This window comes from Netta rufina (assembly GCF_964035555.1).
Source record: "Netta rufina genome assembly, chromosome: 3".
Classification (NCBI taxonomy): Eukaryota; Metazoa; Chordata; class Aves; order Anseriformes; family Anatidae; genus Netta; species Netta rufina.
In genome coordinates this window covers 14053064-14080347 of record NC_140125.1, presented here as the reverse complement: position 1 = coordinate 14080347, position 27284 = coordinate 14053064, and the positions used below count along the sequence as shown (strand labels likewise).

The 27284-nt window shown below is 40.4% G+C and overlaps 1 protein-coding gene across 1 annotated transcript; it reads right to left on the bottom strand.

The window, feature by feature from the left end:
* Nucleotides 1-66: 66 nt before the first annotated feature.
* HNRNPLL (heterogeneous nuclear ribonucleoprotein L like) lies at nt 67-26776 on the bottom strand. Its single transcript, XM_084283905.1, has 13 exons — nt 26443-26776; nt 18949-19067; nt 17493-17730; nt 12613-12698; nt 10281-10377; nt 10120-10192; nt 6114-6185; nt 4511-4728; nt 4223-4344; nt 3603-3804; nt 2651-2708; nt 2439-2537; nt 67-780 (listed from the first exon to the last, which is right to left on the bottom strand). The coding sequence occupies exons 1-13, from the start codon at nt 26650-26652 to the stop codon at nt 725-727; spliced, it is 1650 nt and encodes a 549-aa protein (XP_084140031.1). The 5' UTR covers nt 26653-26776; the 3' UTR covers nt 67-724.
* Between the last annotated feature and the right edge of the window lie 508 nt (nt 26777-27284).

Sequence of the window (27284 nt, the reverse complement as noted above, 5' to 3'; positions counted from 1 at the left end):
CTATGGTGGGACTAGCTATAGATGCCATCATGCTAATGCAAACTGAAAATAGTTTTTTTAAAAAAAAAAAAAAAAAAAACACTATAAATAAGTATGAATTCACACCATACACATGTACAATTAATAATTTGCTATGTTAGCTTTGTCTGAACTATAAATCAAGTAAGCCTACACTGCTAAAAATTCAGTATGTGCAACATTAACCTGATTAAAGCGCTTTATAAATACAAGCTTTTTAGAATTGCAACATACTTCACCACTTAACATACTGAAAAACAAGTTCTACATTTAAAATTCCAATGTAACAGTTCTATTTGCCAATTAAGACTACAAATGGAAAAATACTTGCTAATCTTTAAACATCCTCAAAAACGCAAATATATTTCAATTTTGGAAGAAAACAATGGACATTTTAAGGTCTGAATGGTACGCTGCCTTGTTTACACTACTGGTGCTTCCTTAGAGATCTGAAGATACTACACTAACAAAAGAGAGACTTTGTAGTAAGCTTACAACACGTATTTCTTAGAGGCAAAAAGAAAAAAAAAATCTGTTTAGTATTTTATGAAGGAACATCCATTTATTATAAAACAAGATAAAAGATATTAGAATTAAGTTGAAACAAGGCAACATTAGAGCAACCACTTTAGAGCTTTGTGAACGAAGTGTAGTTTCAAACTTGCAAATCAAGGTGAATGTAGCTCTTAACATGCAGTCCTCTTCTCTATAAATGCGATGAAGTAGAGAAGCAAAGCTTCAAGGTATAAGGGTTAGAGCCATCTGTCAGGAAACAACATGGAACATGCTCAGTAAAGTGCCCTGTGCATGGCTCTCCTGCTGATCAAGGAAATCACCTTGCATAATCTGACAATTTTACCACTTCTGTGGATGTAATGCTTCCCCCCAAACCCTCAACAGCCAGCAGACACCAGATGACCTCTAAGTAGGTGTTCTTTATAGTTTACCAGCATTTTTTAGACATAAAAGCAAAGTGATGGGCCTGATCACAGGGAATGCAGACAGAATTCCAAATATCGTACTATACACAAGAAAGACTTCGCCATTATTGCTGTCTGCCTTCCCATCTGAGCTGTTTACAAGAGTAGTGTTCAACAGACAGTTTCAAAGGCAAATTGCATAAATATTTCACAAAGTCAGGATTTAGAATTTCTATCAGAGACAGAGTGACACTGGACAGTATTTATGCATGTCTGATGGGAAAAAAAAAAAAAAAAAAAAAATTAGGACACCCAGGACTTCCCAGAAAGCCAAGCATAAGATAATCTCCCTTTACTTGGAAAGGCTGCCAAGTCCCACAGCCAGCACACGGTTGGTACTCTCAGGTCAAGGAAGATGCATCAGCCAACCTTATTACAGCAAGCCTTAACAAACTGTCCTTATTTTAAAATACTGTGTTTTCCAGCAATAGCTGTATGTGATTACACATCAGGGTTTGCTTTTTATTTATTTTTTTTTAATGTTGAAAGAGTAAATTCTTCTGTTGTCTAACTTGACCCCAAACTGAGAGATGTGAAGTTGTGAACAGTATGTTATCAGGAGTACCTTAACGAAAATTCTTGCCCCTGAAATAATTTTAGTCCATTATTGAGAAGGTGCACAAAGGTGGGGGAGATAGGAAAGATTTAAGCTAGTGAAACTTGCCAGGCAGAAACAAATTCTTAACAGCTTGGAGAAGGTAGCTTAAAATGTTAGGCACCAAGCTGGATTCAAAGTTATGTTGGTGAACTCCTGGAATAATTCCATTTACTTCTATAAACTGTCTTAATTGTCCAATGCAGATCTTTCCCACTGTGCATTTAATTAGCAGATGAACTCCCTCTCCATTCTTACTAGTTTGGCCTCCTTCTTATTTAGTTTGGCCTCCAAGTTTCCGATTTGAAAGAGAACCCACTACAGGAGCACTGAACTCACAGCAGCAAGCTGTGCAACTTCCAATAATCTTCTACCCAAAGGTATTGCAAATTTCTCTGCACTTATTGAGAAGGATACAAAAGAGCTTTGGTAAGACAGTATATGTTGGGTTTAATTTTGATGACAGTGGATTTTAAGCAATAGTTTTTCTGCCCTCATTTTTGTGTCACAAATTGCTTTTTTTTTTTTTCCCCCCCTACAACTTTCTGGAACTTCAAAGTTGCAGAACATGTTTGGAGTTCTACAGGTTGACTCAAAAGCTAGGAAAAATTAGTGTCATTTAGACAGAACCTAAACTACAAAGGACTAGATACACTGTACCAGGTATATTTGTATACTGTGATATATATATATACACACACACGTTCACACACACACTAAGCATGTAATGAAAATAATGCCATTTCTAGCTGCAGATTGAGCTGCTAAAGCTTTACTTTGTACAAAGACAATAACAACATGAAAGAAAAAAAGTGATAGCAGTAATATCAGTAAAACTGACTTACTTGGGACTCTTATCTGGTAGTGATTAAGTACAGTGAGAGCTTCAACTGCATCTGTCTTACATTCCCATTCCAACAGACCAGAGAGTGTTTTGGCAGAGGCTGTCAAAATAAGAAACAAAACAGAGGAGGGGGGATCAATAACCTCTTCCTTACAGTGCATGCTCTCATCAGAGCTGGAACTTAACCCCTTGAACGGGTCCAAGTTTACTTACGTTTTGGATCAAACACTTTGTATTTAATAAAGCTGAGAACTTCATGATCCTCACATAGCTGTCACAAAAATAAAGTAAGATGTAAAACCCCAGCAAAAATGCACATAAATACATTAGCAAAAATCTAAGTTCCTGGAAGATACACAGAAAGGAAAACACTGTCTCTTTATGAGAGCTTCCAAGACCTTATGGCAAATGAATATTTAAGAATCTTGTTTAGATTAGTAACTCTTTAGAATACCATACTATAGTCTGCAAAGCAAGGCTTCTGTACCCATGTTTTCCCAAACATTTTATAGGCAGAGTTTTTAGAATATAGGTGTCACTATCACCTCAAATATACATTTAAAAAACAAGTTGTTTTTGACATTTCCACTTCAATACAGTAGCTCAGAAGTTGTACATACAAGCATATCACTTGTGAACCAGATTTAAATTTCAAGATGAAGCCTGAGGCACACAAAAAAAATAAAAATCACTGAACTGAAAAATAATTACCACTGACTCCACTTCAGAGGCCCAGTATAATATATCTTAAGCATCCAGTGTTTATTTAGGATGCAACTGTACAAACTGTTCCTTATGCAAGCTCTTCTCCATTCTGAAACATCTTAGTAGTCATTAGAATAATCATCTCAGGGAGTCAGTAAACCTTTATGGACTGCAGTCTTAATTTTCACTATGTTTGGCTTTCTTTAACAAGTCTTTTTCTCAACCTCCACAAAAAGATTATTTCCAAGATCTCATTTTTCACTTTAAAAAGAGAGTAAGGCCAGAATAGTAAAAATGTAGTGGCTTCTATAGAGAGAGGCTACAAAGCTATTTTAAGAACTAATTATCTCCCAGTTGCTATCCCCAAACTATCCCAGTTATTTCATTTTAAAAGTAGCACGCCATAAAGCTAGGATAAGGCCCCCAAGCACTATTTGTCACAGTCATTGCAACTGCCTACCTTCACAAATGTTTCTTCAGTTACGCACAAGGGAACATTATAATAATGCAGCACACAAGAGGGTGGTTGGATGATGTTTTTAGATGCTTGGCCAGCACTGGTGAAACGATTATTCTTACTCATTGCAAAATCTTTGTAACTACTCGTGCCATCCTCCAGTTCAAATATCTGGCTTGGAACTACTGAATGCTGCTTGGAAACACTGGGATTTAAGAATATAGAGTAAAAGATTTTTAAACAATCAAGACTTGCATACTTCGCACACAGATTATTGATCTAGCCAGAACAGACCTGACATTTCTTTACAACAATTTGAAATAGAAGAACAAGAAAAGTTGGATTTGATACCTTCCTTAATAACTGTAGAAAGGGTGGATAAGACACATTAGTCAATACAGCTTATTAACAACCAATCCATTAGCACCTATATATGTCATTAGTATGAGTTTGCACTGAATTTGACAGCTGTCAAATTCACAACAATATATTGGAGTAAAATAATAGTTGTAAATTGGAAATCATAACTCTAACAATGATAAAAGAACAACAGGATACCCTGTCTTTGCAACCTCAATACGTCTGCCCACTCTCAGACCATTAATCTTACAAAACATATTTACCAGACATTAAGTCTCTTTCCAAATAACTTGACATTGTTGAGATGTGTGACAGCTCTTTCTACAGCGTACTCATCACCCATTTCAACCAGTGCTGTGCCTGGAATAGTCTTCATAAATTTCACCTAAAATAAATAAGGAAAAAAAAAAAAGTGACATTGCGATGAACAGCCCCAATTAAGAATTTCACACACTGTCAGGGAATATTTTTAGACCGTCCCAGCCAGGCTTTCTCCAAAATAACTAAATCCACTGCAGTAGCTTCAAAGCTTCTACCAAATTATGCCTTACCTTCTCAATGTTTCCGTACAAGCAGAACAGGTTGAAGACCCTTGAACAGTTCATCTTTAGCTGATGCAATCCACTAACCATGACAACTGACCCAGAAGGATTTCCACCATGCATGTATGAGGAGGATGCCTGGGGCAATGGATAAGCAACGAGTTCTGGAGTGTCTCGAGATCCCATTCGGTAGCGGCTTGGTAATGGCAACAAGGGACCATGTGACCCTAAGGAGATGAAACACCATGTTATCAGATGGTTAGAAACAAGTCCCACTACTTAATCATGCATTAAATCCCATATACATAATGCATAATTAAAATGAGCAGGGTGAAAAAAAGGTTTATCATGGTTTCCATTGATGTTTTTTCCAATTTAAAATAAAAAAGAGACCTCTTCTATCTCCCTTAATATTCTATGTCTATTCTTATATCACCAGATAACAAGGGAGGAGCCATTTCATGGTATTGTTTTTATACACAAATGGAAAAAAATGCTATTTCAGTAATTATTTTAATGATAGCTTGAATTACGGGATATATTCCTTCAAGATTATCAGTTTTCATTATTAGTAATAATACAAAACAAAGATGATTTATTTTCCACTACTGGTAAAGTGACAGGTACCACTTCTTTTTAAATGAAGAGATGTTGCTAGCATGCAATATTTTTCTTGTTTACAGGAAACATCAGTATCAGACAGAGTAGGGGATCCCTGTTCTTCTGAGACAATAAATATTATGAAATTCACATAAGCTGAGTATAGAAGGGACTTTTGCCTTTTTTTCCCCATTAGCAAAAAGCAGTAATGAGGAGGAGAAAGCAGTACAGGAGTAGAAAGCCACGTTACTTAAGGTGGAAGCGTGCATCAGAAGAATGAAAAAAGAAGGCCACTGAACACAAGGCCCAACTCAAATGCTGGTGATTTGAGGAGCCTTTGGAAACAGTAGATAGAAGGTCAATGTACATGGTGAAATAATACATTTCAAAAGAAAGATGCAAGACAAATCACATTGCACCTGACAGTAAATAATTGGAATAGTCATATCTAAACCCAGACATTAGTTTCTCAACCTTTAGGTCTTGATCCAAACCATGAAAATAATGGCAGATCTTTACTTCAGATAGCACCGGTAATAACTGCATCACTTTATAGAACTAACTCCAACATATCATTCCTAAGTAGTCACATGGCTATACCTTTTCAGAACAAGTCACTTCTTTGCACACAAAGATATCATAGAGCTTTTGGTTGCATGAAACCATTGATGAAGCTATGCTGCCATTTTCTAGAAAAAAAACAGCTTTCCCAGTGGTGATGTTACTTTCCAATCATTGCTAGAGTGATGGCAACTGAGAGAAAACATTCTTCAAATGAACGTATTTGTAGAGCCGGACACTCTCCATGGAAGGAAGAGTTATGGCAATGAAGACTCTACAGATTTGAGTCCATCACTAGCATTTTTAGACTACAGACTGACAGCACCACATGCACAGAACAATAGGGAACTACTCACGCTGTAGAGGTCCACAGTTATGCACTGATTGAATATTTGGAATTCCACATAACATGTACAGAAATCAAAACCACCTGTCATGCTGTGTTACTTACCATAACCATCATGTCTAAATGACGATGGGTGCTCTCCCAAAATAGCTTGCCTCTGGCGGCCCTTCCCTCTGTCTAACATACGGGAAGGGAAAGGAAACAGTTTACTATGGACAAGTATGCACATGATGTCTCCAGTTAAGAGACAAAGCTTCTAGTTAAGAAGCAAAAATGTAATTTGAGTCCTTCTTAATTTTAAGCAATTTCTCATTCATTATACATCTAAAACCACAAGGTATAGCCCTGGGACACCGAAATTAAAAGACTGTCATTTGCATAACAAATTCCACTTAAGCTGATTGGGGGCAGTAGCCAATGAGGAGATGCAGACATTTAAAGACTAAGGAAATACCCAATAGTTTTCCTAAACAGACATCACACATTAGTATAGATAACACCATACAGCAGGATTTACCTATGTGTCTCTTAAAACAAATTTGAAATGCAGTACTTTTGAAAGACAGTACCTGAATCATAATATTAGCTTCAACAGCAACACATTTTCAAAGTGGGCTTCTTTCAAGAAGTTTCAGCATAAGCCAACAACAACCTGTATTACATGGTTTCATAATCAGTAAACAGAGAGCATTACATACGTGTACATTTATATTTACAGAACACCTACTGACTTATGGGCGTGCTGAAAGGATTGTACATTATTGCATTATCAGCAGCACATCACAGGTCAACTGAAGAGAAACATTACTGAATAATGCGCTTAACCAACGGTCAATCCTTTAAGAAAACCCAGTTCTCTATGTCATAAAGTTAAGCAAGGGGTCTACATTACTGGAGGAAAGCAGTGCATTGCAGTCAAAGCTGTATTTTCTAACCAGATACATGCTCCATGGCACAGAAAAATATATTTCCAGACTTCTTTGTGGAAAGCATGGGGCAAGATATTTTTCAGCTTAAGATAGTTCCACGGAAATTTAAGGGTGACTGCTGAAAATGACAATCCCAGCCCAATGCAGCTGGAGTTACTTCCCTTAAAGAACAAAAAATATTCATGATAGACAACACAACAGTGGGAGATGAAAATGTGCCCTTTCTGCTCAGGATTTTGAGAACAGGTTCCAAATCAGACATTTACTTTGGCAATAAAGATTGAATACAGAACAGTGCTGAGTGCCTTTGCCCATACAGAGCAAGGATTATTTTGGTCAAGTTATGTTTTTCCATTCATTTTTCTAGTCATAGCTCTATCGCTCTTAGCTCTGGAAAAGAATTGGGCAGTCATATTAAATATTTTTAGAATTTAAACTGTATGTAGTAAACATCTTTCAGAAAATCAAATTTATCATTCCAGTCTGTGGAAGCTAAATCCTTTGAAAGTGTACACAGTAATAAGTGAAGGACCGTAGTTTCTAAAGGAAGAATTCCAGGAGTTCATAGGTTGACAAATATTTCCTCCTGGTGGTGGAGCAGTCCACTACCCTCTCGTTTCCCCAGGCTTGTTCCTTCCTTGAACTAACTTCATTGCGCCAGTAGAAATATTTGTGCAAACAGGCAATGGAACATAAGAACTGATCTGTGTTTAAAATAAAGATTCTTTTCATTCAGGATTTACAATTTTTATTTTTATTTTGTTTTTTAAATCATGTCCCTGAGTTGCTGAGTACCCTGTTATTACCACCAAAAGAAATGTTCCAAACTACAGTTTGAACTCTCTGGCTAAAAGCCAGTAGAATACTAAAGGACAGGTGGATTTTTTTTGGTTCAGTCTAATGCAGTATGGGCTCAGAGCCCCAGGCACTTGTTAAGAAGCTTTTTTAAGCACAGCAATACTCAGGGGAAGTAAGTAATTTGTTACCATAGAGAAAAGAGTTCTTTAAAAAAAATATCATTAAGAAAACACATTTCCTCTGTGTCCTTTTTTTTTGCTTGGTTGTTTTTTTTTGGGGTGGAGGGGAACACAACACGGGGGGCATGAGGGACAGGGGAAAAGCACAGGGGGAGCAGAATGAAATTCTGAAAGGATGCATTAGCATGCCTGTCCTCAGAATGGAATTCCTCTGGACTAAAATCTTGTTTGGTGAAGTCAGACCACTACAGCTTGGGTCAGATTAAGTTCAAAACCTAAACAACGCTGCTGCAAGAGCAAGTTGAAGCACACATACCAGAACTCAATCAAAACAAGTCCTGGATTACTTCACGGACGTAATTGCTCTAGACACCTGCTCTCTTTTCAGTGTGTTCATTCAACAGTTTACATTCTCATTTTCCAGACAAATGGATGTGGGCCGCACTAAATGAAAATCATGCTACGTAATACAAATATAATCATTTTTCACATATGTGCAGTAGTGATATACACCAAACAGAGAATGGCATTCAGAGTAACAAAAAAAGGAAAACAAAAGAGTAGAGTAAGAGTTCTTGAGAAAGAGCAAGCTATACCTCTCAAGTTTTTCATTTTCCACTGTTGTTTTTTTTTTGTTGTTTTTTTTTTTTTCCCCCTTGGGGAACACTTAGTTCATACAGCCATATCTGCAGGCCAATTACATAATGCAATTACATGCACCATATTACAGGTCACCCTCCAAACACCGCCATGATCAGAAGATACGAGGGTCATATTAATCCTTCAGATTTTCATATCCAATCCCTCATGATTTTTTCTTGTCCTTGAGTTTCTTCCAAGTTGATTTTTGAAATTTGAGAAAAAAATTGCACCCTCATACAAATAGTCATAATATACAAGCTGCAACCAATACTGTAGCTCCCTTGTTAACTTTTTACAAGAACTTCATTCTGAAAATTCAAGCCCTATGTTTTGAGTCGTACAACAGTTTTTCAAGCCCAGCGTCTCAGCAGAATTACTTTGAAAGCGCATGTCACTTGAGACAGCTAAAGCCCAGGCTCTCATATAGCCTTTGATAGGTAGATACTCTATCTTGGACACATTGTCTTCACTTTTCTAACTTCACATTGCACACATTATTGTACATAAGTTACTCAACACTGCACTCAGTATTTACAGATTATTTTTAAATAAATGCTTTACAGGAGTCAGGCTACACAGCAGTTTGTCTTTACATATATAGTCATAATTCCCACTGACATGAGTCAAGCTTCGGTAGTTTTTACAGCTGAGTACTCAAGAGACAGTATGCCTGTATCAATTATGAATCTCCCTGTTTTAATATTTAAATATAACTGAGGGGACCTATCTGATATTGCACTGCTCAGTTCCAACTATCTACGGGTCAGGACTAAACTTCCCTGCTACTAGACAATATTGACACTCTTAAGACTGAATGCAACTCTCATATACAGCAAGTAATAAGATTACAATGTCAATGATATCAACAAGAGAGGTTCTTAGTTTTGGAGGTTCTCAATTTTTCAGTTTTAATTTTAAGGGTAATAAGACCATCATACATACAAGCTTGAACAGAGTGGGTACAGTCTATCATGTTATTCATCCCATGCAAATCTGAAGTACTGAAAAGTGTCCTCCTTTTAAAACTTGTGGTGGTGGTGCATGCAGTATGCAGACAAGGTGAATTGCAAGTCTGAGGTTTTTCAGAGGGTTTGATTTTTTGTTTTGGTTTGGTTTTGCTGATGCCGATGTGGTGCATGATGAAGTGTAGAGTCAGCCTGCTGAAGTCCTCTATCCTTCTTAATGCCTCGTCCAACATAGGGGAAAAAAAAAGAGTCCTTTCGCAGGAGAAGCAGTGTGCAAGTTTGTAGTTTGTAAGGAATAGTCTGTACCAGGTTTCCTCTCCTCCAAAGAGAGAGAGCTGCTTGGAGAAATGCAAGTCCTTGAGAACTGCGAAGGTGCTTGCAGGTGTGGGCTCCTTGTTGAACTAAGTGGCTCAAGCACACGGCAGTAGGGGGCACTAGGGCTCAGGGTTAATTTCCTGGGTTACAGGTTGGCTTGTGAACACAGCCTTCAGCAGCACTGGCTCGCTTTGAAATGACTATTGCGATACAGCCTGACCACGTATAAAGGATTGTCATTAGTATAGCCATACATCTACCGCGATAACGTACGGAAACCTACCTCGTCGGCCCAGATACGGTTTAGTGTAGTCCCAACTATCGTTGTCGTTTCTAATGACATTAAGTCGAGTTGGCTGTTCAAATAAAGTAAAAGTGAAAAAGGTTAAGTCTGGAGTATAAATATTTCGCTAGCAAAAGTAAGAGAGAAGGTCCAAGCATTACCCTTGCATATTCAATTTTTAGTGTACAGCATCCTGCATAGATATCTGCTCCATTGAGTGCTGCCTTTGCCTTCTGGGCACAAAACACTGATTCAAACATGCACATCATGTTAAGGATTTTTTCCCAAGGTGTCTCATCCACGTCCCTTTCTTCTGAAATAGATTTATTTCTGTAGCCTTCAGATAGTTCGCTATGACCATACAAGAACTCTAAACTCTTTACAAATGTAAATTTTGTTGATGCTCTGAGTTTATGTTATTTTGAAAAGGATACTCTGGTGGATTTAGTAAGTTTAGTCAGAGGAGATAAACGCTACCAGCAAGAGACTATTTGTACCACAACCAAAAGGGAAAAATCAAGCTGCATCACTGGGAAAGAGGTGGGAATTTGTGGGTGAGAAGGCGTGACTTAAGACAATGCATCCCTTCTCACAGCTAGCAGCAGCTAGAGACATGTGGGTAGGGAGTCTAATGAAGTCAGCAGTTCCTTTACAGTGAAAAGAATTGAGTACACCCTTTTTAGCTTGTTCGCCAAAGAAAACAATCACAGAACTAAAAGGGATGCTCTGAATGAACCAGAAGACATCTTGCAATCAACAACACAATAAGCAGATTGCTTTAAATCCACTGCTCAAGGCTCCCACAAGCAGGTTATTTCATATCCTCTGCATACCCCAAGATTAGTTCTATTACTATCAGAAATTTGCACGTGCGCCTTGCCTCACGGAAATCCATGATCTCATACATATTCAGCAACATACTGCACCAGAAGTCCTGAACCCTGCAGCAGACCATTTTGTGCCATCACTTGATATAGTTACTTAAAATCTCGTAAGTATTCTGTTTCAATGCCATGTCCCTTTTGTTTTTACCAAATTCATTCAGCCCAACTTCTTCCACTGTGACCTAAGCTTGCAGTGGAATTTATTTATTTACTTTAACTAGCTCAAGTTTGCCAAAGGTTTGAGTGAGAAAAGTTAAGCTTCTCAAGCCTCTAGGAAGTTGTGTGCTGACTAGAATTGTAGGACCACATCTGCAGAAGTGAAGAGTACTGCAATTATCACTGAAATTTGAGTAAATTTTGGAACCTTTCAGGCAAGTCTTGTCTTGAAGCATCGCCCCTTCAACTGTGTATCTATACTGCTACCTATACTTCGCATACATTTGCAAGGTTGGTTTTCTTTCTTCTTCTTTTTTTTTTTTTTTTTTTTTTTTTTTAATAATTGCTGTTGTTTTTGGTGTTGTTTTTTTTTTTTGTTTGTTTAAAAGGTATGTTGCAGAATTTCATTTAAAGGGCAGAAATACGGTACTTTCAGAACACGTGCAGTATCCTCCCCACAACTTCCCTAATCTTTCACAGAATAATCCCCCAACAATACAGCAAGCCACCTAACCCAAACAACGCTGCTTGCCACAAACTTACCACACTACCATAGGAAGTCAAAGATCCTGCTAAGATGCACGGCTTAAGCCTTCTACACAGATAAACAGCAATTCATTTGCTTTTATGAAATTCAGGGCAATTCTTTTTGCCTGACAAATCATCAGCGCAGCCACTAGTTAGATCAGTGACATGTTAGAGAAATGATCACTACTGAAGCACTAAAATGAGCACCAATGAAGCCTGCCACACGGGTAGTACCTGAAATCACAGAACAATACCTGAGATTCCTGTACAATTTTCTCCAAATAGCAGCTACAGAAATGGACGGCGATCAATCTCTAGGAATAAGTCTTAGAGTTTTATAAACTAAGGCTTAATCATATCAGACTTTGTACTCTGCAAACCACAATAACACATTAACAAGTCTGAGCATTCATCCGATGTACAACTTAATTCCACAAATACAGTAAACAGTAAGAAAACAGAGCAGGGAATTTTCCCAACACACGATAAACTGGTTAAGAAGGCCTAAGCTGGTCTCGTGCTTCATTGAAGTCAAAACAGTAAGACCAGCAGTCTATATTAGAACTATTTCAGAAGTTTGAAGAATCCCTTACCCATTTGTTGAGAATCCATACAGCTAGAAGACATGAAACTTTTCTGCCTAATGAGTTGTTAAATCCACGGCATATTTCATGTGAACAGTTATTACCTTAAGGTCACCTATAAACATGGTTATCAAGACCACTGTTGACAAATCATTTTCCTATGATGATTACATGAGTGACGCTTTGTCTTATACACATCAGAAATTAAAATGTCTTGGGTACAAACTAAATATTTGTCTCAAAATTACATTGTATTTTTCTGTGATTCTCATGTTAAAGCCCCATATGCAGTAGAGAACCTACAAGAAAAAAAAAAAAAAATCACACTCCAAAAAGGATATTCAACCATAGCTTGTATTCCATTCCTCTTGAATATCACAATGCGCTGAACTTTCCCAACAGGGTTGCACACAGTATACAAGACATCCTAAGAAAGAAGAAAAAACTTCCAGTTAGAGCTAAATTTCAAACAATTTATGTTCACAGAACATTTTCTTGTTTTAGCATGTAAGTGACAAAAAGCAAAGAAAAGGCTTTTTAACTTTTCATTTACAATTTTCCCTATACAATTTATAGTTCTACAATTAGCATTTTTATAGGATGGTGTTACACAGGCAGCAAAAACTCAAAAACAGGAAAAAACTTACACAAGATGTACTCATACAAGTATTAGTTTAACAACAAGTATCTTAAATTAAGAGTGCTAAAATGCAATAACTGCATCTATGTTCCAAGCTGGTGCTGCCTTTGAATCACGCGCTGTAGCCTCACTGTAGTAGTTTCACCAAAGCAAACAGAGATAAGATGGCATTGTAGTTACAGCACAGTTCATTTCTCAAAACCCCCGCAGCTGAGATTTTGGTTTTGCTGCTGTTGGGTTTTAATTGTTCTTGTTCACCTTCAGAAAAGTCACGTAGGGAAGTTCACAGTACAACCTTAGGAAGCTTATCTAAATGAGAATTTCAACCCTATTCACCTAAATTAAAAGACACTAAGTAGTTGCTCTGCTTCTCCACTTCAGGCAGAGAAAAGTTCTGGGAGAGAGCACCGGATTCATACAAACTCACTGTTAGAGCAATGCGTTCACAAGCGTTTCTCTATATTAAAAGGAACCAATAAAATTTGAGTCCATTCTCAGTACAGCAGGGGAACCAAACACTAAGGACAGAAACTTGCCTTACTCCTAACACCTCATAAGCCTGACTTGATCTGATGCACGGTACCTCAAACTGTCCATTACACACAATTCAGACATAATGGTACCAGAAACTAGACTGAGGCATGAATTTGGCCACGAAAAATGCATCTTTTTAATCGTGATTATACACCCACACTCAGAAATCTGAAGAACAGGCCTTGAGAAGCTAAGAACCTTGGAACCATGGTTTCTTGAAACAACAGACCTGTTAGATCACGTTTAAAGACTTGAGGGCACTGAAGGCTGACTAGACAGCCAGTTTTGTAGTTAACCCTAGCAGGTGAAGGCACTGACATCTCAGTGAATCACTCTACTACGATCCGTTTTTCCCTTCCTTTCTATATATCTAAATCATATTCATTCCAAGAATGTAGTGTACATCCCCAGGCTTATTTGGGAAACAAGAGCGAGAAGGAAGTAGGTGTAACATTTATTAGCTTCTGCAGAATAAGATAGCAATTGGGAAGCAAAGGGCAGGGGAGCATGCTGAATTTCTTAAAAGACATACACGTAGAAAAAAAACAGAAAAAAGGGTGTCTTATTGCTGGCTACAGTTGCAGTGGCATAACTCCTGGCTCATACAAAAATACCACAAGCCTTAATATATGGATGTGTTGCCACATTAAAAAAATAATAATAAATCTGTCCATGTTTAGGGGCCTTGCACCAGACACTCTAGTCTCTAGTGACTGTTTTACACAGCTAAATGAAGCAAGTAAAAGAGTTTGTCAACCTCAGGTTTTTAAGACAATTGACAGACATTTTTAGAAGGGATTCTAAAAGCTCTAACCCATAAAAGTAAAACTTAGGAAACTTTTTTATTTTGTAGGCACACTCAATAGCACAAACAGCTGCACTCCATCTCTTCTTGTTTGGAAGAAAAGAGTCCCAAAGACTTCCAAGCTCCAGAAGAAAGTAATTTTATGGCATATGCCTTTCTTTCAGAATTCACCTTTCAAAAGATTCCTTCAGAGTTAATTAAAAAAAAGTTCTTTCAAAATTTAAGCTGTACTCAAAACACCATTTGTGTGGTTAACCAGCAGGCACATAGACAGGTGTTTGTTTTTTTTTTTTTAATCTGTTAATTCAGATACTTCAGATTATCAAATCAACCAAGTAATTCACAAGATAGAGAAATGTGTGATCATATTTCAAATAAAGATTTAACGCCCACATTACCTACGCACTAGAGCATCTTAATCTTATAGCAACTTAATCTCAAAAGAAGTCGATAGTTAAATTTAAAATGTTCCAACTACGAAGGCATACCACATTTTCCTCATGCACGTACAGAAGTTCTTACTCACCCTCTAAACCTAAGAGGCAAGAACAGAGGTAGAGCTGAACACACTCGTAAAGACTGCAGAGGCATAGGTCACTTTGAGGTCTGTTTGAACAGACAAGTTTGCCTGTTCTTAAACACAAATCCTTGACAAAGGTCTGCACACGTGGAAATAAATTAGGAAACAGAACTTCAAAGAGCTCTATATGGCACCTCTTGGGCACAAACATTCTCAAAACACACCCTCCCCTCCATCCAACAAGGGGTGAGAAGCAATTAGGAGTTAAATACAGTTAACCTGCCTTTCTTTCCTTCCCTGCCACACGCCTCTAAAAATAAAAATAATAAAATAAATCTGCTAGAAAAGAAGCAAGTCATAATTATAGTGGCTGGAATAAACAGCAGCAAAATTGGAGAACAATTTAGCTTCTTCCACAAGATGCCCTTGAGCAGACTAATTTCTCTGCAAACAACGTATGTTGTTTTGAAAGAGAAGCTCTTAAGAACTATTGAGCAGTTTGTTGTCATTATTTAGACTTGCCACTTAAAACTGGTCACAATATTTCATCTGCATCTTCTAACTGTATCATAGAATCATCTACAGAAACCTGTAGAAGAGTTCACACTTAGGAGAGAATAATTTAGAAGAAAAAGGGGGTGTTTGGCTTTTTTTTTTCCCCCTTTCCTCTCCAATAATACAGACTTTGCCACTTTGCCTGAGGCATCCTGAAGTAACTGGAGCACCTACCTCCAGCTGGGCTGGAGCACCCCTCCTGTGAAGACAGGCTGAGGGAGCTGGGGTTGTTCAGCCTGCAGAAGAGAAGGCTCCAGGGAGACCTTATAACGGCCTTCCAGTACCTTAACGGGGTCTACAAGGAAGCTGGGAAGCTGGACCCTGCCAGGGAGTGCAGGGATAGGACAAGGGGGAATCATTTTAAACTAAAAAAGGGTAGGTGTAGATCAGACATTAGGAAGAAATTCTTCACTCACAGGGTGGTGAGGCACTGGCACAGGCTGCCCAGAGAAGCTGTGGATGCCCCATCCCTGGAGGTGCTCAAGGCCAGGCTGGATGGGGCTTTGGGCAACCTGGGCTGGTGGGAGGTGTCCCTGCCCATGGCAGGGGGGTGAAACTGGACAGTCTTTAAGGTGCCTTCCAACGCAAACCACTCTGCGATTCTCCAAAATTGCTCTTCCCAGTGGCTATGATTCAACTAGTCTGCACTGTCCGTGCAGACTAGTGCAAGCTCTAGTGCTTGCAATCAATTTTGGAAATCTGTCTGCTTTTAGTGCTCATTCATATACTCTGGACAGTCAGGAAGAAAAATAAAGTGGCCTTTTTTGTTGTTTGTTTTTCTTTGTAAGGAGCTGCTGGGCTAGAGGCTTCATGCTCAGAATTTCCATGAAACTCCCCTAGCCAAGTCTGATGTTTCCGCTTCCACGGTTTAGTCAAGCATCTACTTTGAGTTCAGCTGCTTTTACAAACCAAGTTTAAAATGCATGAATGAAACAGTTTCCAAAATCTGTTTTACAGTCATGTGCAAAGAGTAATTCAATTTACTCAATGGATTTGTTCACACAGCTCAAAGCAGGTGTATTTTTAGACCCTCATGAAAATGCAACTCATACCTTGTCATGCTCTTCTACAAATAAAACTGATGGAAAAAAGAAAATTCACCACGTGCTAATGAATCAAAGGCCAAAAACTTATCTATGTTCACAACAAAACAAAGCAAAAAGCATGATATGGAACTGTTTGTTTATAATTATGTAGTTCCAGGAATGCTAAGTTTCAATCTGCTAATAAATTCTGCTTTATGCGCCATTGATAGAACACTTATATTAAGTTACATGGCTCCACACAACCCAAGCACTTCAATTGATCCCTACTGTCCTATGTCTATACATTTCTCTAAAAACAAGTAACTTATGCCTATATCATACATATATCACAGTGTAACAAGTCTGCTTTAAGCAGACTTGTTTTTTCCCTTGAAGCATTCCTATGCAATTCAACAGAGATTGTAAATTGCTATGAAAAAGATAAGCAAACATTCAGTGCGTGAGAAAATATGTATCATTAAATACTAGCAAAAAGTTTCTGTATCACTAAAACTCAACTAATTCTGCCATAAACAGATGACAATAAATTAGGATGCAACTGTATATATACCACGACTACAGTAACTGAGAAGTAAAACGTATCAACCCTCCAAAAAAAAGTGAGGAAGATTCTACCAAACTGTAGTTGATCATCAACAGATGAAGGTTTCAATTTTCCACAGAAAAATACCTAAGAATGAATAGCTGCAGTAGAATAACCTTCCTTACTGGAAAAACAACTCGCTGTTTAAACATACCCGCCTCAGGGCCTAAAAGCTAAACAACGTTCCTGATGTTATGGCAACACATTTGGAAATACTTCTGAAGTATGAAGCAACTTAAACATTTCAAAATCTTGACCACTGGAGTCTTTAAATGTATTGCAAAATATCTGTACAACAGGACTGAATCGTCAAAAAAACAAAAACAAACAAAAAAAAACAAACAAAAAAAAACCACTTTTTTCCCCCAGAATCTGCATGTTACTTATATGAAGATGATGTAAACATTTGGTAGGCGACTATAATTCCTGACTCAGCTTGACAGTGTAGAATTTTAACAAATAGGACATAGTGGAAATAATGTAACAGGTTGTTCCTCAACAGCCTTTTACTATTAAAATAATAATAATAACAACGTACCACTGTAATTGGGTAGAGAGGATTCTGAATGGACAGCAGGAGAACTTTATTTCCACCAGATGGGTCATCCGTGTTCCCTGGCCGAGTAATCCTCTTACTTGTTGAATAGTTGAAAAAGGCCTGCTGTCCAGCAATGTATACAGGTTCATCTGCTGCAAACGTTACGCATTTCTTGGCACTTTCTATGTTTTCAAACTCCACCAGAGCCTGGCGCTTAAATGGCATCATCATGACGTAGCTGGTAAGAGAAACATTATGGTAAATTCTCTCATACACTTACTCTGAAATCCAGTAAGTGTCATAGGTAATTTCGTTTTTCTGAAGAAGTCTAAACTAGGACAAAAAAGGAAGCAAGGTCTCCCTTTCACGAACCAGGTCACACAGTTCTATAGCACTCACATAAAACTAAGAAATGCATCCGTTAGAAAAATAAGTAACGAGCAGTAGTTTTCCTGAAAACATTAAATACAAATGAATGTTCAACCGATACGATGATTAAGTAATCATTTACTAGAACTACCTTGTCTTTTTTTAATTTTGTTAAAGACATTTATAACATAAGGGATCAAAGCAAATGCAAATTACAAAAAGCATTCAAAGCTGGTACATGAAACTAAACACCTTTGTTACTATGAGATTAAAAATACACTTTTTCTGACACAAAACTACCTTAGAAGAAATAAACAGAACCAAACAGTTAACCAACAGTTAACCAAATTAATATACTGACAAACCCAAGAGGCCTCAGCAGGTTTAGTTTTTGGAACAATAAACTTCTCAGCCTAAAGCACACCTATCTGTATTCCTTAAAAAGCTTGTGCTCATTTTATTAATTTATTTCAAGATATTGATAGAAGTGTAATTCAGTTATTTAAATATTTAGGCAGCAAAAAATACCACTGTACCGTTTACAAAATGTTATATAACTTCATTACGAGCACTGAATTGAAAAGAAACGCATGCTTCCAGAATGAAGCACTCGGGATAAGCTGTCTCTACCAATTCACCTTTATTGTTTTGCTCACGGATGAAGAATGTTTAGGGTATGTAACCTTTGGACACTGAAGGGACTATCATAAGCACACCTCCCATACAAAGCCTGTGGAAAAAAAACACCTCATCTGCTTTGTGGCACATCCTTATCCCTGGTATATCCATTTATGTCAAGACAGCCACTCTCCTGCTATTCTGCAGTTCTGTTACAGCTCATACGTCAGGCTAGGATTAGCTGTGCTCCTGAGGTCTGACAGCAGATGCTAGAACATGCATTGTATGCTTAACCAGACTTTTGTGTGGAAAAAGAGAATCTTTATGCAGCTAAAAAATTGTTACGTTTTCCTACCAACTAGGTTCTGGATTCAAAGAGGCCGTTGTAAGGTATTTAAAGAGGTCTAAGTGATTTTTAAGTCATTCTTTCAACCCGTCCAGGGACATGACTTGACACTGTTCGACCTACCATATGGTTCCAAACTTTTCAAGAGCTTCCACAAGATCTGCTTCCACAACGGATTCACACAGCCCTCGGACATGGACGACAGGAGAAACAGAGACTTTGTGATGACTTCCCCCTGCATCCTAGCAACAACAGAACAGCGACATTTAAAATTCAATACAGAACGAGGAACACTGTTATCATTAACTAAAACTATTTGGCATACACAATGCTGGGTCCAGAAGTAGGCATCTAAATATGCAATCCAATCATACTTTAAACAATTCTACTCCTCTTTTCAAATGGACTGCGAAGTTTAGTTGCTGAAGCCTACTCAAAATAAAGTTATTTGCAGATTTAATTAACAGGCAAGATTTTTCTAATATGAAACAAATATACTAAAACTCGATTGAATTGAAGGTCTTTCACCCCCTTTCTCCAAAACAGAAAAAGATATTTGGAAACGCACAACAGAAAACATTTCTGACACATTTCCTGTTTGTTTATGCCAATGTTTGTTTGAGAGGAGTCTTGCTTCCTGAGAGGGAAAAACAATAAAGCAAGAACAAATAAGGGCCAACAGGAAACTGAATCAAAATTGATTATTTTCCTACTATATGCAGAGCTGTACCCCACAAAGCATGAAAATGCCAGCTCAGTCCTATACCTGAAATAGAATTTGAACCAGAACTCCTTTCCAATTCTGAATGCTCTTCATACATGCTTTTAAAAGGCTCTCAACTTTGACACATATGGGCACTTTTCTTCTTTTCATTGCAAGTCTGATTATCATCAATACTTGCAGCCGTTGCACATCAGCACACAGAACCCCACTACAAACATTTCTCAGAGCTAGTGCTGAAACAGCTTCACATTCAGTTCTGTGTGACCAAATTTGGCCTGCCATCAGCTCATCTTTCCACGGGAAGCCTAAAGGAGGGCTGAAACGCACCTTATTTGTTCTAAACCAAGGGGGGAAAAAAAGAATGAAATCATGTTAGCCAATAAAAAAAGGATTAGACATAATAAAGACTGCATGAACTACACAGTACTTAGCAACACTCGGATTTAACACAGGTAAAGGCGGTGTCAAGTTCTTGTACCGAAATTTAGCAACAGCATCGATGCATTTGACCTAAGAAGCAAGTCTTGCTGATTTTTTCGCTATTTTTAGGAGGAATTATAGCATCTTCTGGAACTAGAGAGATTCCCATCTGCAGCCCAAAGGAGTTTTCAGCTCCGGTAATTAGGTAACCACAATGATTGCCACTACTGCTACAGACATTCCTCACTTCCCTATCTTTTTGTACTGGAGTCAAGGCAACAACACGCCCCAGGTAACTACAAACTGAGTCCCGTGCACTTAACTCCTGTGTTCCACACGCGGTTCTCCCAAAGCAATCATGTATTCTTTTCTTTCAATCAAGAATTTGTGAGCTGTAAGCCAGGATTTGGGACTTTGTCAGAACAACCTGGTGCACGATTTTTAAGCTTAATTCACATTCTAGTCATCTGCGCTACGAAAGCATTTCAAGTAGCAACACATTTCTTTAAATAAGAGCTGTGACAACTGTGGGAAAACACGACTGCTGATATTTACCTAAGATACCACATATCCCAAATTAACCAGCTGAGGTCTATTACCGGCGACAGCGTTCAAGTTAGTCATAAAAACGTAACTCTTTGAACTGCAGGTACTGAGATTATTGCAGAAAGAACAGTTATTTTTATTTTCAGCTTCTCTCTTCTTTACCCACACACGCTTTTCTAAGCTGAAAGAAGCACCTACGGAAACCTTCAAGAGAAAACACTAATTACCCGTTTTTCCTGCAAAGTCTAGTACTCTAAGATGTTAAGCTAGCAGGCAGCTTTGCTTTATTTAGAAGTTATTAAATCAATTATTCATTGCCCTGCATAGTTATTACTGTATCAAGATCCTGGTTGACACTGCACTTTTTCCCCCCCTTTGCTTCTTCTTTTAATGTCTTCAAGAAACCTCACGTGAAAATATTTCTCTATCTATCAGTTGGTAACTATAAGCACTGGTTTCCGCACCAAAACAAAGACTGACTAAAGCAGTTACCTTAGTTAATTAGCACCCCCATAAAGTCAAGCTTTTCAAAGAACACTTCCTGATGGAAAGTTGTCTCCGTCCTTCCCAGCTCATCTTCTGCTCTAGTTCATGTGTCTTTGTCATGCATTTTCCTTTGTATTTATTAGCAGTCATTTAGATCTGCCTACTCAAGATAAAAAGCTTCCTAATATTAGTAGAAATACTTTTATACCTGTATCTGTGAATCCATTACACCTGAGTTACATGCACGTGTACAGGTACCCACTCTGCTTCAGCTGGAACTGATCTCAGAACCATCAGCAAATACAAATTCTGCTTCCTTTTATAGTTAAGACAGAAATTTGGCTTTGAAATCCAAGTGTTTTCTCCCCTAACGTCATACACAGTGCATGCTTTAGTAGGATATTTAGCAAGAATAAGTCATAACACTGCTGCTATTGTAGTAACACAGAGAAGCATGAGAAGCATGAAGTAAAAAAACAACAGTGAAATCTCAGTAATTTGCCATGAAATTAAGAGCTTGTCTACATATCATTTCTCTATAAATATCACTGTCTCGTTTCAGAAACACAGATAAAACCAGTAAAGGTGCAATTGGCCAAAGCAGAAGGCCTCAGCTTTACTCAAGATAGCTTCTAACCAGAAGCAATAAGCAGCAGCACGAGAACCGAGCACAAGTCTTTCCTAAACCAGGAAGCCACAAACTAGTGCTCACAGAGCACATTGCTGAACGACACCAACACGTGCCACGGGCATATGTTTGAGCACAAAAAAGTATTCACGAAGGGCAGACATACGTGTTATTGTCAAACGAGTTTTGTAGCTACCAAGCTGCAGTATCGAGCAAATCTAGAACACTCCCTGATTTCCTCTAAAAGGAGAAATCAAACCACGAGACCACATGAAAAAGCAAATATGTCTGTCAGCGTGAAGTGTCTTCACAGCCAAGGTCAGAACGTACACAAATCATCCGGCTGATGGCCACCTTTCTTCCCATAGGTGAAAAATACAGGATTTTGACCATGATCTCACAGCCATGGTATCTTGAAAACTGTATCTCTGTGCCAACTGTAGCACACAAAGGTTACATCAAAGCACCTGCTCACCTACAGATTAACCAACACCGGTATTTGTCTGCTTACAAAGGGGGCTTTCAGCAACTCCATCTCCCACAATGGCACAGAAACCCCGTGCTGAACTCCAACGTGACGCTTGCCCTGCACCAAAGCCAGGAGAACAGATTAGCTAACGTTACTGCTGCACTCACCAAATATACATTGCCTAAGGGATCTTTTGAAAGCTCAATAACAATTCTTGAAGAATCATTAGCTGGGCAGACAACGCAGTTATTAAATGGAGAATGGCAACAGACTCCCTTTCTAAGTGCTCCAGACCAGTAAGATGACCAGAAAAGGTACCTGAAGAAAGAGGCCATCCGCTTAAAAATGCTTAACGCTGAAACCGAGCTTCCAGAGATGAGGCATGAAGGAAAGTGCTGCCATAACTTCATCACATTCATGTGCTTCGTTACTTCACATACATATGACCGCAACGGAAACAGCTCCGAAGAAGAACAGTAGCATTTTAACTTCCTTTCTTTACTCACCTACATATTTTTAGGCAACATTTTAAAAATATATCAGTGGTTTCTTGCTAACAAACTATTTGCTGTTCAGAAAAGGAAAAAAAAAATACAAGAAAATCATACAGGGTTCCAGTTGTATGGGGTCTCGCTTGCCTGACAGAGAAAGAAAGGCTCCCATGAGCAGACAGGCACTATTTCCTGCACACTCTTCCACCACCAGCTGTACTACCTGAGGATGGCATTACTTAAAGCCGTTCGCATCGTCATACCACCCCTGCTGAGCACACCTCCCCGACTTCAGCACTTCTGTCTCTTCCCTGCAGAGGTACAGGAGAAACCTCTCCCCATGCCACCTGGAATTCCTGTAGCTTTGCAGCGACAAGGGTATTCCCAGTATAGGGTGAAATAAGGCAGGGTCTCAGAAGAATCAAGCAAGTTAAGGTTCGTTGAAGGAGAAGAACGTACCAGTTTTGTATATCCTGGTGGTTTTGTTTGTTTGCTTGCTTGTTTGGATGGTTGGTTTTAGATTTTTGGTTGGTTGGTGGGGTTTTTGGTGGGGAGAGCGGGAAAAGCAGGGAAGATAAAGCAGTTAAGACTAGTCACAATCCATGTACTAGAAGGCTACCTGGCAATCTCAGTTTTGGTTTAGATGTGGAGTTTGGGGATATTTAATTTCTCTTGTTTAAAACATAGCTCTTCCTAGCACTCCCTACCATGGGGTCCTTTCAGCGATTGCAACCACTACAGAGCACAGTACCTGCACTCTGACCCCTTTTTGCAAATTCTGAATCATTATTTTCCTCTCTGTTCAGCACAATCCAAATACGTCTTTCCCAAAAATAAAATAAAAGTCGAGCATCAGCAGGCAATGATTACCAGTCATAAATACCTGAAGTGCTGGAAGACGAAGAGCAACTAGCCTGAAGGCAATAGGCACTTTTTTGATAGAGGACAAAGGAAGGAGGACGATTTATACTTAAATAGATCCATAACAGATTTCTAGGATGTATTTCATTTAAGATATACGGATGCATGAGCAAGTTACCACAAAACAGGCCAGGATCTGAACTCGTTGCCATCTAGCTACCGTTACTGCAACTGCCTGTGACATGCATGAAGCAATCAACTTTTGAGGTGAGTTGGTTTCCATTACTGCAAGGCGAGAGAGAGCATTGCACATCGGAAGTTTCAGCAGAGCAGCTGAAACGTTGCAAGTTCACATCCCTATCTAACCTTGCAGTAACCTGTTCTTGCATGTTTAGATACCACACTTCCCCAAATGCAAGAACAAGGATACTAAATCCTCTTTACTTCGCAGAAGTGTTTAAGAATAGTTATGTCGGAGACAGTGAGGCAGGTGGATACTAGAGAAAAATGAGGTTATATAAATGCAACGTTAATCAAGAAAAGACATTTCAGGGATGGAGAGCGGATGGAGCTGAAAGGCCCTCTAAGCACTTTCAAAAGCAGCTCTCCAGGGCACCCATTTGCAAAAATACAGAACTTAGAGGCATGAAGGGCTTACTCAACCTGATGAAACAATCACAGAGGAACAAGGAAATGCCATGACAATAAACGTAGCCCGACAAAGGGAACACTAGACAGGTTCTACCACGAAACAGCCTGTATTCTAGGAGATACACACTGAGGCAGACTTCTAACCATTCTTTCTACCCGTCATCCATTTTCCCCTTCCTCCCTCCTAGTTCCCCACTCCCTACAGTTCTTCCTGCCTCACCTTCACTTACTCTTTTTCTGCTCTTCTGAGCAACCCAGCTTACCTGCACTTCTTCCCCTTCTCAACATACCGCCATCTTACATCTTCGCCCTGAACCAGAAATAATTTTCACACGCTAAGGATGTTTCTCTGGGTCAGAAAGGAAGATGATATGCCTTAGGAAAAAGATATATCAATTTCCTGCATTTTTTTAAATCAGTGAAAAAGCTAAAATTCACACGAATTAAGTATGAGTAGATACTGACATTTTTCCTCTCATGAGCCCCAGACAGAACTACTAATAAAAGCACTCAGATGTTCGTTTTTCACGTACCCCCTTGATGTTACAGCTTGCTCCTAAGAACCTAGTTCGATCTCTGTCATCAAGACAACTGGTGCCTCTCCAATACTGCTGCTGTCAATACAGCTTTGCCAGCAAACCATTACAGAGCATTAGAAGAACAAGAATCGGCAACTACACACTTCCTTCAGGCACACTGCAACTGACTCAACACACTGCCTGGAAGTCCTCATGTTCTAGACTTCCTACATGCTTGCTTCTGTTTCTTTGCTCATGAGACTCAGCACTTGCTGTTCTTTAAATCCAAAATGTAAAGTCTGTATATAGTCTGTACTCGTGTAACCTAAAGGGGCATGGCTGTGTGTCCTGTGCGTTAACTGGGATAAACTGAGATACTAAGATCAAGATGAAGACGATCAAAGCAAGACCCCAAAATGAAGGAAAGAAGAGCTGACGGAAAGAGGAGCTGAAGAGCTGAAAGAACTAGCTGATTTTGTAAAATACTGAAGAAAAGAAGAAACGCAACAGCAGTACCTTGATCCTACTTGAAACATCCTGTGATGTCCAGCTCTCCTAAAGGACAGAACTTCAAGATAATTTAAGCAAGCATACTTTTTTTCATACTAAGATCTAATTTCAAAGCAGCCTAGCAGCCTCTATGACAGGGCACATTGCTGAGGCTTCACTGCAACAGAGCTGATTCTCTGTGACAAGAAATCATAGACTTTAGATTATTCTCTCGAATGGTGCAACTTTGCTGCAGCATACCAGGGAACTCTTCTACTAACCCTGCAGAGAGATGATCAACAGCAAAGAGACTCTCATTGATTTACCCTGGTGTTGAGCAAGTTCATTTTGTCAAATCATGAGACAGAAGTACTCTAAATTGCCAGGTCTGCCACTAAGCCAATGCTTCCTTGATTTTGCTTTCTCAAGTAGGAAACAGAAAGTGCCATCAAGAAGAAGAAATTCTTAGCAGCATCTGGACAATTAGCGAAGTAAGAAACCACAGGGTACACACAAAAGCGCTGTTAGCCCAAACGGGTGGATCAGGGACCATCCTGATACTTAGGTAAAAATTCACGAAGAACGTAGCAAAAAAGTACAGTGATCTCCCGTGTTCGTGGCCGGGGGTGGGGAGAAAGCAGAGGAACGAGCAGATTTAGAAAGGCGACAGCCACTTACGATCAGGCTCGCTGCCGTGTGCTGCCAGACAATAAGGTAAAACAGAAGGCTGGAAGCAAACCCTCTGCCTCGCTTTCTTCCCCCGCCGTCCGTTTCTATAGTTACACCCAGCAACAGGGCGAGCACAAAACTTGCGATGGCAATATCCCAAAAGGCAACAACAACAACAAGCTGCCCACGGCACGGAGGCAAGCCTCGGACTGTTACAAAAAAAAAAAAAAAAAAAAAAAAAGGAGAAAAAAAAAAAAAAGAGCCCAAATCGCGCCGGGCTGGCGGACTCCCAGCGAGCTCAGGGCCCTTCCTTTCCCTCAGGCTGCGCCTCATGGAGGGGGGGGGGGGGAAAAGCGGAGCCTCCCCGTTATAACCCCACAGATTTAATAGGGGGGAAAAGGCGGCGGGCATCCAGCAGGGAGCCCCCTGAGGGGAAATGAGGGGGGAGAGGGATTTGGGGAGGGGCTGTTTGATAGGGGAGGGGGGTTATTATGGAAAGGAGGGTGTATATTTTGGGGAGGGGGGGGGTCAGCAGCATTCCCAGCCCCAAAAATAAGACCCTCAGCCCCTCACAAGGAGCCCCCCCCCCTCACAGGGAGCCCCCCACACCTCAGAGGGATCCCTCTCCCCTCAGAGGGACCCTCGCCCCCCCCCAATCTCCTCACCCCGCCCGAGAAGCCGCCTCCCCGCGGCGGGGGGGCCTTGTCCCGCCGGCTCTCGCCCTCCTCGGCTCCGCTGTACTCGATCTCCCCTTCCTCAGCGGCGGCGGCGGCGGCGGAGGCGGCGCTGGGCTTCAGCCGCTTGGCCTGGCTCTCGTAGGCGCCGTCCTCCTCCTCCTCCTCCTCGTACCGCTCCCCGGACGACGGGGACGACATGGCGGGGTGCGGGGGGGGGGGGACGCGGAACGACGAGGGCCGGGCGGCGGCGGCGAGCGTGAGGAGCGGGGCCGGGAGCGGCGCCTCTCGGCGGCGGCGGCGCCCGCGAGAGATGCTCCGCGCTCCGTCCCCCCGCACACCCCCTCCCCGCCCCGCCAGCGGGTCACGCCCCCCCGCCGGCTATCTGCGCGGCGATTGGCTGCGAGCCGGGGCGGGAGAGAGGGCGCTGCTGTTATTGGCTAGAAGATACGCCCGTCTCCCGACACCGCCGCTGCGATTGGTGGGTGGTCACGCCCGTCAGCCCGCCGCGAGGTCCGCGGTCCCGCCCTCCCCCCCTCCTGCCTGCTGCGCGCTTTGATGTCTGAGGGCTCGGCAGCGGGGGTGGGCGGGGGGAGCGCGAGGCGGCCCCAACGGGCGGCCCCAACGGCTCCTCAGCGCCCGGCCCCTCGCGCGGAGCCGGAGCCGCCTTTGTCTCCTTCCCGGCGGCTCCCAGCGATGAAGGGCACGCTGCGGGAGCCGCCCGCTGCCCAGGCTGAAGGGCAGGAGAGCCCGTGTGGCTCTCTCCCCAGCCACGGCACGGCGGCGAGCGGCAAGGTCACGGGGAGACATTGAGGGGAGCTGGGGCTGCTGCA

Excerpts from the sequence above, each read along its gene's own strand:
- HNRNPLL (XM_084283905.1), bottom strand. The coding sequence starts at position 26,652 with ATGTCGTCCCCGTCGTCCGGGGAGCGGTACGAGGAGGAGGAGGAGGAG. Across the intron at positions 17,731-18,948 it reads GAAAAGTTTGGAACCATATG|CTACGTCATGATGATGCCAT; the intron begins GTAGGTCGAACA and ends TTCTCTTACCAG. Across the intron at positions 10,378-12,612 it reads GGAATACAAGCTATGGTTGA|GTTTGAATCAGTGTTTTGTG; the intron begins ATATCCTTTTTG and ends CATGATGTGCAT.